At 44.1% G+C, this 13,058-nt stretch overlaps 2 protein-coding genes across 2 annotated transcripts in view; one reads left to right on the top strand and one right to left on the bottom strand.

Moving 5' to 3' along the window:
• Nucleotides 1-13,058, top strand: part of KATNAL1 (katanin catalytic subunit A1 like 1) — a 96,785-nt gene that overhangs the window by 18,014 nt on the left and 65,713 nt on the right. The gene's annotated exons all lie outside the window — the stretch shown is intronic.
• LOC134582528 (putative per-hexamer repeat protein 5) lies at nt 2,948-12,670 on the bottom strand. Its single transcript, XM_063439234.1, has 3 exons — nt 12,658-12,670; nt 8,195-9,894; nt 2,948-2,980 (listed from the first exon to the last, which is right to left on the bottom strand). The coding sequence occupies exons 1-3, from the start codon at nt 12,668-12,670 to the stop codon at nt 2,948-2,950; spliced, it is 1,746 nt and encodes a 581-aa protein (XP_063295304.1).

Below are 13,058 nucleotides of genomic sequence, written 5' to 3' on the forward strand. Positions count from 1 at the left end.
GTTTTCGGGTCAAGAATATCCCCACTATCGGTAGATTGAAGCCACAGGTCTGTAAACGCTGGATCTCAGTTCTAAATAAATGTTCACTAGACCTGATGCTCATCATCATTGAGGACGTTAAAGAAGATTTAATTCAAATTAGGAGGAGGATCTCCGAATTAGAAACAAGACAGGCTGTACTACTATCAGCACCGGAATCGGCAACTACCCTATTAAAACTGGAGGACAACATTAAGAATTACAAAACTGACCTGGTGAGATTCAAAAGAGAAAAACAGGAGAGGGTGACAGCGGATTATAAGGAGCATCGGGTATATAGATGGCTCAGTGGAAAGTCGGATACACCGTACTTCATTAAGAAACGCAGACCCATCCGTAAACCTAGACAGTTCACAATAGATAGAACTTCAGGAGAATCCACCTCTGAGTCTGAACTACCACATGATTCTTTTTCAACACGGAGAACAGACAGCTCATCAAGCACTGCACAACCTTTTTTAGACAGGGCAGCAGCCGAAGAACCGTCTATACGGACACGGTACCAGAGCAGATACGGAGTAGCAGGCGGAGGTACATCACTAGACGTGGCCAGAGGGGGCGTACCTTCTGGGGCAAGAGGACGGCCACCCCGTCAACAGAGATAGCCCCAATTTTCAATCTATCCTCTAGAGCTCTGACATCGGAAGAAACCAGTATGCTCAGTAAAGGCTTATCATTTGTCCCTACGTCTGGAGTTAAGCCCTTGGATTGGGAAGTTGAACTTTATAAATTCGGTCGGTCGTTAAGATTAAAAGATTTTTTTAAGACCAAAACTAAGGATACAACGAATTCTATTAACAAATTCAGAACGAAAAGCACATTCGACCCCATGCCCAATCAAGTATCCATTAAGTCCTTCCTACGTTCAGTGCAGAAGGAATCGTCTGACCACTTGAAACACAACCATCCACATCATTCAAATTGTACTAAGAATGAACGAGCCATTATCAAATCCTTATCTGCTGATAAGGAGATCATCATCCGTCCGGCCGACAAAGGGGGTGGCATCGTCATCCAAAATTATTCAGACTATCGGTCTGAAATCCTATCACAACTGTCGGACCATAACACATATGTCAAACTATCAAAGGATCCTACGGATCTGGTTATTAACCAGATTGAAGAATGTCTATCAAGAGGGCTTCGCTCCAACTATATCTCCATGGAACTTTATCAATACCTCCAGGCAACGTCACCAAGAACCCCAGTAATTTATTCATTACCTAAAGTCCATAAAAATTTGGACAAACCTCCGGGCCGCCCCATAGTTTCAGCGATTGGGGGAGTTCTGGAACCTCTGGCTAAGTGGCTTGATTTCTTGTTTAAAGAACCCATTGAACACCTTTCCACCTGTATAAAGGACACCCCGAGTTTCGTAAGGTTATTATCCGAGACAACATTACCTTCTGAACCGGTTGTTCTACTGACATGCGATGTGTCAAGTCTATACACCGTGATACCCCATCAGGAGGGTATAGACGCAATGAGATCAATACTATCGCAGTCCACGCACTATACAGGTCCTCCTGTAGAGTTCACGTTGGAGCTCTTGGAAATAGTCCTTTCCCAGAATTACTTCAGGTTCGAGACGGAGTGGTACAGACAAATCGCCGGTACATCCATGGGTGCAGCCATGGCACCCATGTATGCCAACGGTTATATGTTCGAATTCGAAAATAGATTTATATTGGAACCTTACCAAGACCGCATTCTGAAATATGCAAGATATATCGACGATATCTTTATGCTGGTTACTGGTACCATAGCTGAGGCCCAAGAGATGGTCCAATCCATCAACTTAAGCACAAGTAACATCAAACTTACAGCGATAATGGATGAGACAACTGTTGATTTTTTGGACATCAGAGTACTCCGTGAGGGGATGAAGCTGGCTTATACTCTATACTCCAAGCCGACGGACCGAAATACTATACTTCAGGCCAATAGCTTTCACCCTGGTTCATTAAAAAACTCTCTGCCCTACTCGCAATTTTTGCGTGTCTTGAGGAACAACTCAGATCCTTTGAGAGCCCAAGAACAGTTGGGGTTAATGTGGGAGAAGTTTCGACAACGTGGATATACATGCCAGATCCTACAGAAGGCACTTGACCGAGGGTTGGCTACAATTGACACTCCTGCTCCAAAGACAAAGACTGACAGATTGGTCTTCCCCACCACGTTCACAACATCATCTCTTAAATTCAAACAAATCATTGAGGCAAATTGGAGAACACTCAGTAACGATGTAACATTACCTCCAATATTCCAGAATCCTCCGATGTTTTGCTACAAGAGGAACAAGAATCTGAGGGATTTGTTAGTTAACACCGATCCAGTCCACTGCTATACGAAGGGTAATACTCCACAGAACCTGGGATGTTATCGCTGTCTTGGATGTGTGACTTGTGGACACATGATCCCTGGAAAGACGTTCACACATCCACACACGGGGGCTAGTTTCCGCATCCAACATCGATTATCTTGTACCAGTGACTTCGTGATATATAAACTCATGTGTCCTTGTGGTTTAACGTACATTGGGAAAACGGACTTGCCCCTGAGGGAACGTATCCGAAACCATAGGTCCAGCATTAGAACAGCTTATAGGGACCAGAAGTCGGAGTTACCGGTAGCGAAGCACTTTCTTGAACTGGGCCATAATTTGCCATCTATGAAGCTCATGGCTATCGATCATGTACCTGCACCTAGGAGGGGGGGAGATCGTAAAAGAATGCTCCTACAAAGAGAACTGTTCTGGATAAGGACTTTACAAACGGTCCACCCTCTTGGACTGAATGAAAAATATTCACTATCTGTGTTCTTATGATCTAATATTTTGAATGACCTGATGTATACTGACATAGGTGTTGGGAGCCCGCCCTTGGGGTTAAGCTACCTCCCTGGTTGTTCAGTTTCGAGGATGGTCATTTGCTTCATAACCCTATATGTTTCATATTTCTATGTTTTCTATAAGTAATAATTACTAGTATAGCTTTTGGACTGGCAGGGGTACCCATTTATATAGTGGGTTCTCCATGTGTGTTTTTCTCTAATTCTACTTATCTAGATGTTTTATAATAGGTTGTACCATAACAGGCTATTTAAATATTATTTTTACAAGCCACCGAGTAGATATACCCTATTATCTTGGCTATTGTACATTTGGGACACTACCTGGTCTCCTTATGGATTTTGATATCGTGGTCTAAGTACCCTGGACATTGGTTGGTCCATTTGAATTGTTTTCTTAGTCACTAAATTTGTTGGGCTACCAAGACAATCTATTTGACTAGTAGGCGCTGTGATTGTAGATAGTGTATATAGTGTATATATTGTACACACTTTGCTGGATTTAAGGGTCTTTTTCCCTATACTGATATTATGGACCTGTCTATCTAATCTGTAATTAACATTGAGCTTCCTATAGAGTTCATCCCTGCAGGGTCCTATCGATCAAATTTATCTGCCTAGAACTGTATGTACTTAAAGCTTTGAATCTCCCGGCTATATAGTGATAGTGGTTACATTTCTGTATTCAGTTCGTTAATACTGTCCATGTGTTCTTCTCAATGCCGTTTCAGCCGTTCATTATTGTTTTTATTTGGTTGCCATGGAGTTTATTTCCATGATAACACTCCCCATGATGCCGACGGGCGTGTGGTCACGTGGCGTGATGACGCCGGCGCCGTGTGATGACGTCATTGCGACGCACGCACTGGCGTCGGCGGAACCCGCGGCAAACCCAGCCGGAGCTGATAGGGAGAAGTAATTGGTTTGGTGGTGGGTAAGTTGATTACCATTATGTACTGATTGTATATATATGTCATTTTATGCTATGTTGCATTAGTCCTGATGAAAGTCTGTGGTTAACAGACTGAAACGTCGACCTTCTGCTGTTTTGATTAAAAGTTAAGTTTTACTTTATTTACAAGTCCTGGGAGTGCTATCTTCCTTTCATTGTCTGTATTTTGCTGGACAAGCACCGGGCGTTTACATTTGGATTGTGGAGTGCAGGATTATTTTGCTTCGTTATATATATGTATATGTGTGTATACATAAAAGATTACATTAGTATACACGTAGAATTTAAATACATATATTTGTATATATATTAAAATTCTACATGTATATTTAAGTAATCTTTTAACATAATTATGTGATTTGATTAATTCAAATTTGATTGACATGCATGACAACACAGGGAGAAAGTGCAGAGAATTTAATTTGCAAGCACTATATTTGACCCTGTAACTCTCCAAGACACCATAAAACCTGTACATAGGGGGTACTGTTTTACTCGGGAGACTTCGCTGAACTCAAATATTAGTGTTTCAAACTGGTAAATTGTATTACAACTATGATATTTTTTATTTTTTTTGTCAATCTTTCTTTTATTAAGGCATGTGCAATAGGGTACAGAACAAAAAGATGGGAAATGCAATAGTGATATACAGATAAGGGTCAATACAGCGTTAATTACATTTCCTGCTATCAACTATGATATTTTAAGTAAAAGTGACGTTTTTTGCATTTTTTTTTTACAAGCGAACGGCACTTTTATGGACTATATTATTGTTGTAATATGTTTTACTGTTTTAAAACACTAATATTTGTGTTTAGTGAAGTCTCCCAAGAATAACAGTACTCCCCATGTACAGGTTTTATGGTGTTTTGGAAAATTAGAGAATCAAATATAACTCTTGCATTTCATTTCTTTCACTTTGAAATTTGCCAGATTAGTTATGTTGCCTTTGAGAGCGTATGGTAGCCCAGGAATGAGCATTACCCCCATAATGGCATACCATTTGCAAAAGTAGACAACCCGAGGTATTGCAAGTGGGGTATGTCCAGTCTTTCTTAGTAGCCACTTAGTCACAAACACTGGCTAAATATTCGTTTTTTGCTTTTTTCACACAAAAACAAATATGAACGCTAACTTTGGCCAGTGTTTGTGACTAAGTGGCTACTAAAAAAGACTAAACATACCCCACTTTCAATACCTTGGCTTGTCTACTTTTTCAAATGGTATGCCATTATGGGGGTAATTCTCTTTCCTGGGCTACCACACCGTCTCAAAGGTAATCTGGCAAATTTCAATTTGAAAATGGAACGTTCTATATTTGACCCTGTAACTTTCCAAAACACCATAAAACCTGTTAATGGGGGTACTGTTGTACTCGTGAGACATCGCTGATTACAAATATGTGCATTTTTTTGCATTTTTTTGTATTATGACATTCACAGCTAAAATGGCAGACGGAAATACAAATTAAAAAACAAAAATCTTATTCTCTCACATTTTTTTTTTTATTTTATTCATAATAAATTATGTTCCATATATGAATAGTTATTGATAAATTAAAGCCCTGTTTCTCCTGAACAAAATGATATATAATAAGTGTGGGTGCACTTAATGTGACAGCGGCGAATTACGGTTGAACAGACATATAGCGCAAATTCCAGTTTTTGTTTTGATCAGAACGTGCACTATTGACTCCGTCCTGAAGGGGTTAATCCATGATCCAGTATTGCGTACAATACTCCAAGTGAGGTCTCACCAGTGTTCTGTACAATAGCATGAGCATTTTCCTCTTTCTTCTGCTAATACCTCTCCCTATACAAACAAGCCTTCTACTAGCATTTCCTGCTGCTCGATTACACTGCCTGCCTACTTTCAAGTCATTTGAAATTATTACCCCTAAATCCCTTCCCTCAGATGTTGAGGATAGCACTCTATGAAATATTCTATACTCTGCCCTTGGGTTTTTATGTCCAAGATGCAGTATCTTGCACTTATCCACATTAAATGTCAGTTGCCACAGCTCTGACCATTTTCCTAGTTTACCTAAATCCTTTGCCATTTGGCTTATCCCTTCTGAAACATCAACCCTGTTGCATATTTTTGTATTATTATTATTTATTATTATTATTATTATTATTATTATTATTGCCATTTATATAGCGCAAACAGATTCCGTATCATCAGCAAAAAGACATGCCTTACCATCAAGACCTTCTGCAATATCCCTAATAAAAATATTAAAGAGAATGGGTCCAAGTACAGATCCCTGCGGTACCCCGCTGGCAACAAGACCTTGCTTCGAATATACTCCATTGACTACAACCCTCTGTTGCCTGTCACTAAGCCCCTGCCTTACCCATTTAACAATATTGGAACCCAAACTTAAAGATTGCAGTTTATTGAAAAGCCTTCTATGTGCAACAGTGTCAAAAGCCTTACTGAAATCTAGGTAAGCAATGTCTACTGCACCACCCTGATCTAGTATTTTAGTAACCCAATCAAAAAAATCTATAACACTAGCTTGGCATGACCTCCCTGAAGTAAACCCATGTTGTCTCTGATCTTGAAATCCCTGTGATTTTAGATGTTCAACAATCCTATCCTTTAACATGGTTTCCATTATTTTCCCCACTACTGAAGTAAGGCTTACTGGCCTATAATTGCCAAATTCCTCCCTACTACCTTTCTTGTGAATGGGGAAACATTTGCTAACTTCCAATCTACTGGGACTACTTCTGTTAACAATGCTTGGTTAAATAAATCCATTAATGGTTTTGCTAGTACACCACTAAGCTCTTTTATTTTTCTTTGGGTGTATTCCATCAGGCCCCATCGACTTACTTGTCTCTACTTTTGACAGTTGAAATAGAACCTCTTCCTCTTTAAACTCACATGTAACAAATGACTAATTTGTCCTTTTTCCTAACTGAGGTCCCTTTCCTTCATTTTCATCTGTAAATACAGAACAAAAATATTCATTGAGGCAGTCAGCTAGACCTTTATCCTCTTCTACATACTTACCTTTTTTTTTTTTTTTTTTTTATCTAATCCTTTGTTTTACTTTCCCTTTTCTCATTTCTGAATCTAAAAATGTTTTGTCCTCCTTTTTTACTGACTGGGCTATTTTCTCTTCTGTGTGTGATTGGAAGCTCTTATAACTTGCTTAGCCTCTTTCTGCCTAATCTTCCTCACTCTGATTTTTTTTAAATTTGTTTTTATAATTACTGAATGCTAGAGTCTAAAACTTTTGGTTTTGTGTGGTGTGAGTCTGTCACTGTTCTTATATTAAACCACACTCGCTAGTGATCACTGGATCGTAAACTTTCACCTACAGTAATATCTGATACGAAATCTCCATTTGTTAACAATAAATCTAGTATGGCCTCCTTACAAGTTGGCTCCTCAACAACTTGTTTTAGAGATGGTCCCAGTAAGGAGTTTAGAATACGTGTGCTTCTGGCACAAGTAGCTATTTTTGTTTTCCAATTCACATCAGGAAGATTAAAGTCACCCATGATGATAGCTAAAATGACAATGAAGGGGGAAGTTATTTCCTCAACTAGTAGATTATCTAACTCTTGTATTTCTCCTGGAGGCCTATAAATCACACCTACACGAGTTACTGTGTGATTTCCAAATTCTAACGTAACCCAAACACTCTATGTTCGCCTCACTAACTTTTATTAGCCTAGATTTGATGTTATCCTTCACATACAGGGCCACCTCTCCTTTCTTGTCTTCCCTGCCTTTTCTTTATAAAGAGTACCCTTGTATTACTAGGTCCCAGTCATTTTTCTCATTATACCATGTCTCAGTAACAGCGACTAAATCTACATTATCAGTTGCACTTTCTGTCCTTGTTTTGGGGTGCAATGTTTTATCGCCTTTTTGCCCATTTTGTTCACTTTTGAGAAAAATGCAAACCATCTTTTTTGTACAGGTTATTTCTATTCCAAACAGAACTACCATGAGAAATGAAGCCAAATCCTTGCTTCCGACACCATTCATCAAGCCACAAGTTAAAGTCCCTAATACGCATCCACCTATCATTCTGAGTGTTATGCACAGGCAGAACTTTAGAGAATGACCGTGTGAAAGCAACCTGCCATATATCATTGTCAAAAACACAAAAAGCTTCCTTTACCTCTGAAACCTCATTGCAAGCCAAGACATTTGTCCCTAGATGGACATGTACATCCAATTCCCCTTCCTGCTTTGTTTGCTTAACCATATTAAAAATACGTCTCTGCGAGCATTAGCTCCAGGAAGACATCTCACAAGGCCGCTATTGTCCAGCTCCACACCTCTTATGATAGAAAGCAGTTGTTGTTGGGGGATTCTATCAGGCCTCACCTTGTCCTTTTTGTCATTGGTTGGTTCCACACACTTGGTGCCGGAGCCTGTCTTCACAACGCCACTAGACTCTGTGCCGGAGCCTGTCTCCACAACTCCACTAGACTCTGTGCCGGAGCCTGTCTCCACAACGCCACTAGACTCTGTGCCGGAGCCTGTCTCCACAACGCCACTAGACTCTGTGCCGGAGCCTGTCTCCACAACGCCACTAGACTCTGTGCCGGAGCCTGTCTCCACAACGCCACTAGACTCTGTGCCGGAGCCTGTCTCCACAACGCCACTAGACTCTGTGCCGGAGCCTGTCTCCACAACGCCACTAGACTCTGTGCCGGAGCCTGTCTCCACAACGCCACTAGACTCTGTGCCGGAGCCTGTCTCCACAACGCCACTAGACTCTGTGCCGGAGCCTGTCTCCACAACGCCACTAGACTCTGTGCCGGAGCCTGTCTCCACAACGCCACTAGACTCTGTGCCGGAGCCTGTCTCCACAACGCCACTAGACTCTGTGCCGGAGCCTGTCTCCACAACGCCACTAGACTCTGTGCCGGAGCCTGTCTCCACAACGCCACTAGACTCTGTGCCGGAGCCTGTCTCCACAACGCCACTAGACTCTGTGCCGGAGCCTGTCTCCACAACGCCACTAGACTCTGTGCCGGAGCCTGTCTCCACAACGCCACTAGACTCTGTGCCGGAGCCTGTCTCCACAACGCCACTAGACTCTGTGCCGGAGCCTGTCTCCACAACGCCACTAGACTCTGTGCCGGAGCCTGTCTCCACAACGCCACTAGACTCTGTGCCGGAGCCTGTCTCCACAACGCCACTAGACTCTGTGCCGGAGCCTGTCTCCACAACGCCACTAGACTCTGTGCCGGAGCCTGTCTCCACAACGCCACTAGACTCTGTGCCGGAGCCTGTCTCCACAACGCCACTAGACTCTGTGCCGGAGCCTGTCTCCACAACGCCACTAGACTCTGTGCCGGAGCCTGTCTCCACAACGCCACTAGACTCTGTGCCGGAGCCTGTCTCCACAACGCCACTAGACTCTGTGCCGGAGCCTGTCTCCACAACGCCACTAGACTCTGTGCCGGAGCCTGTCTCCACAACGCCACTAGACTCTGTGCCGGAGCCTGTCTCCACAACGCCACTAGACTCTGTGCCGGAGCCTGTCTCCACAACGCCACTAGACTCTGTGCCGGAGCCTGTCTCCACAACGCCACTAGACTCTGTGCCGGAGCCTGTCTCCACAACGCCACTAGACTCTGTGCCGGAGCCTGTCTCCACAACGCCACTAGACTCTGTGCCGGAGCCTGTCTCCACAACGCCACTAGACTCTGTGCCGGAGCCTGTCTCCACAACGCCACTAGACTCTGTGCCGGAGCCTGTCTCCACAACGCCACTAGACTCTGTGCCGGAGCCTGTCTCCACAACGCCACTAGACTCTGTGCCGGAGCCTGTCTCCACAACGCCACTAGACTCTGTGCCGGAGCCTGTCTCCACAACGCCACTAGACTCTGTGCCGGAGCCTGTCTCCACAACGCCACTAGACTCTGTGCCGGAGCCTGTCTCCACAACGCCACTAGACTCTGTGCCGGAGCCTGTCTCCACAACGCCACTAGACTCTGTGCCGGAGCCTGTCTCCACAACGCCACTAGACTCTGTGCCGGAGCCTGTCTCCACAACGCCACTAGACTCTGAAAGTGCTGAAATTGAATTATGTAGAGCCACATGCTGTGCAATGTTTTTTATCCACAACTGTGATAGAAGTCTCGCGAGCTCCCAGAGCAACACTCAGGGAGCTCGCAAGACTTTTATTACACTGTCTGCAGCTCTCAGACTGGAGATTTACCCCACTGGACCACCAGGGAATTAAATGAAGGTAGGACACAGCCCCCAGATCCTGCCCCCTAATGTAAATTAATTTTCACCCTGTAACCCCTTCACTCCCTGCCCCCCTTCCACCCTGTAACCCCTTCACTCCCTGCCCCCCTCCCACCCTGTAACCCCTTCACTCCCTGCCCCCCTCCCACCCTGTAACCCCTTCACTCCCTGCCCCCTCCCCTCCCCACCCTGTAACCCCTTCACTCCCTGCCCCCCTCCCCACCCTGTAACCCCTTCACTCCCTGCCCCCTCCCCTCCCCACCCTGTAACCCCTTCACTCCCTGCCCCCTCCCCACCCTGTAACCCCTTCACTCCCTGCCCCCCTCCCCACCCTGTAACCCCTTCACTCCCTGCCCCCCTCCCCACCCTGTAACCCCTTCACTCCCTGCCCCCCTCCCCACCCTGTAACCCCTTCACTCCCTGCCCCCCTCCCCACCCTGTAACCCCTGTAACCCTTTCTCCCCCTGCCCCCCTCCCCACCCTGTAACCCCTGTAACCCTTTCTCCCCCTGCCCCCTACACTGTAGCCCTTTCTCTCCCCTGCCCACCCACTGTAACACTTTCTCCCTCTGCCCGCCGCCCACTGTAACCCTTTTTCACCCTGCCCACCTACACTGTTACCTGCACACACACTCCCTACCACACGGTCACCCTCACCTGTCTCTGCGTGTATGTGTATCTGAGTCTCCTTTTGTGTCAGTGTGTTTGTATTTGTGTGTCAGTGTGTATCTGTTTACATGAGTGTATGTGTATCTGTGTGTAGGAAAATAAGTGTCATTGTGTGCGTATCGCTGTGTCAGTATGTGTATGTGTGTCTCTGTATGTGTGTATTTGTGTGTCTCTATGTGTATACATTGCACACATACTCCATGCAAAAAACATGCTTACATCCAAACACACCTTGTGTATATGTATATTTTATAGACACAATATACACACACTACAATCAAACGCAAACATTACATACAAACACACCCATGTATTAAAACACTAAAATGATATACAAACACCACTTCATTCAAACACCGACACTACACACAAAAAGCACACCTGCATTTAAAGTCCAGCACTACATTCAAACACCCCTGCGTTCAGACGCAAACATTACAAACAAGTACACCACTACATTCCAATGGCAACAGTACATACAAACACTCCCAAACATGCACACACATACTTAAAGGACCACTTCAGCTTAATGAAGTGGTCTGGGTGCCAGGTCCATCTAGGATTAACCCTGCCTGCTGTAAACATAGCAGTTTCAAATAAATTGCTATGTTTACAAATGGGTTAATCCAGCCTCTAGTGGCTGACTCATTGACAGCTGCTAGAGGCGCTTCAGCGCTTCTTACTGTGATTTTCACAGTGAGAAGACGCCAGCGTCCATAGGAAAGCATTCTGCTTTCCTATGGACTGGCTATATGCGCGCACGGCTCTTGCCGCGCATGCGCATTCAGCCGATGACGGCTAAAGGAGGAGAGTCCCCAGCGCCGAGGGAGCCCGGCGCTGGAGAAAGGTGAGTTTTTAACCCCCTTTCTCTCCCTTCAGCCTGGCGGGAATGGGACCCTGAGGGTGGGGGCACCCTCGAGGCACTTTAGTGCCAGGAAAACGAGTTTGTTTTCCTGGCACTATAGTGGTCCTTTAATACACAAACATGCTTACATTTAAACGCTCAAACACTGCTCACAAATATAACCCTGCAACGATGGGCAAATGGTAGATTCTCAGCAGGCATAGCATTGTTGAAGTTCTCCGACAGATGGAGATCTACCTTTTGGCCACACTTACACTAGAGGGGGCCCCAGAAAGCATACTTGCACCAGGGCTCTCTCTACATTAGTTCTACCACTGGGATAATCAATGTGAGGGGCCTGGATGAGCAGGACACAACGTCTGATTCTGACTGAGTCTGTGAGTAAGCAGTTGTATGCCTCTGAAACTGATTGCCATGAAATGCAAAGTTTCTGCCTCTAAAACTCAATGATATATCAACATTATGCATCTAAAACTGCCATGATATGCCAAATTATGCCTCTAAAACTGCCATGATATGCCAATTTTATGCATCTAAAGCTGATTGCCATGGTGTGCCAATTGTATGCTTTTAAAGCTGATTGCCATGGAGTGCCAATTTAATGCATCTGACTGTTTGCCAATTGTATGCCTCTGAAGCTGATTGCCATGATGTGCCAAGTTTATGCATCTAAAAGTGATTGCCATGATGTGCCAAGTTTATGCATCTAAAAGTGATTGCCATGATATGCCAAGTTTATGCATCTAAAGCTGATTGCCATGGTGTGCCACGTTTATGTATTTAAAGCTGCCCTGATGTTCCAATTGTATGCCTCTAAAACTGATTGCACTGGTGTGCCAATTTTATGCACCTAAAGTTGCCATGATGTGCCAAGTTTATACATGTAAAACTGATTGCCATAATGTACCAATTTTATGTATCTAAAGCTGCCATAATGTTCCAATTGTATGCCTGTAAAGCTGATTGCCATGGTGTGCCAATTGTAAGCCTCTAAAGCTGATTGCCATGGTATGCCCAAATGTATGCCTCTAAAACTGATTGCCATAATGTACCAATTTTATGCATCTAAAGCTGGTTACCACGGTATGCCTATTTTATGCATCTAAAGCTGCCATAATGTTCCAATTGTATGCCTGTAAAGCTGATTACCATGGTGTGCCAATTGTAAGCCTCTAAAGCTGATTGCCATGGTATGCCAACTGTATGCCTCTAAAGCAGATTGCCATGGTATGCCAATTGTATGCCTCTTAAGCTGTTTGCTATGGTGTGCCAGATTTATGCCTCTAAAAGCAATTGCCATGGTGTACATCTAAAGCGGACTGCTATGGCGTGCCAATTGTATGCCTCTAAAGCGGATTGTCATGGTGTTCACTTTTTAAAATATGCATTAAAAAAAGCAAGTGGGTCTCGAAAAATTACCATTTTGAAAAGTGGGTCTCGGGCCATAAAAGTT

The sequence above is a fragment of the Pelobates fuscus genome, chromosome 1 (assembly GCF_036172605.1).
Source record: "Pelobates fuscus isolate aPelFus1 chromosome 1, aPelFus1.pri, whole genome shotgun sequence".
Classification (NCBI taxonomy): Eukaryota; Metazoa; Chordata; class Amphibia; order Anura; family Pelobatidae; genus Pelobates; species Pelobates fuscus.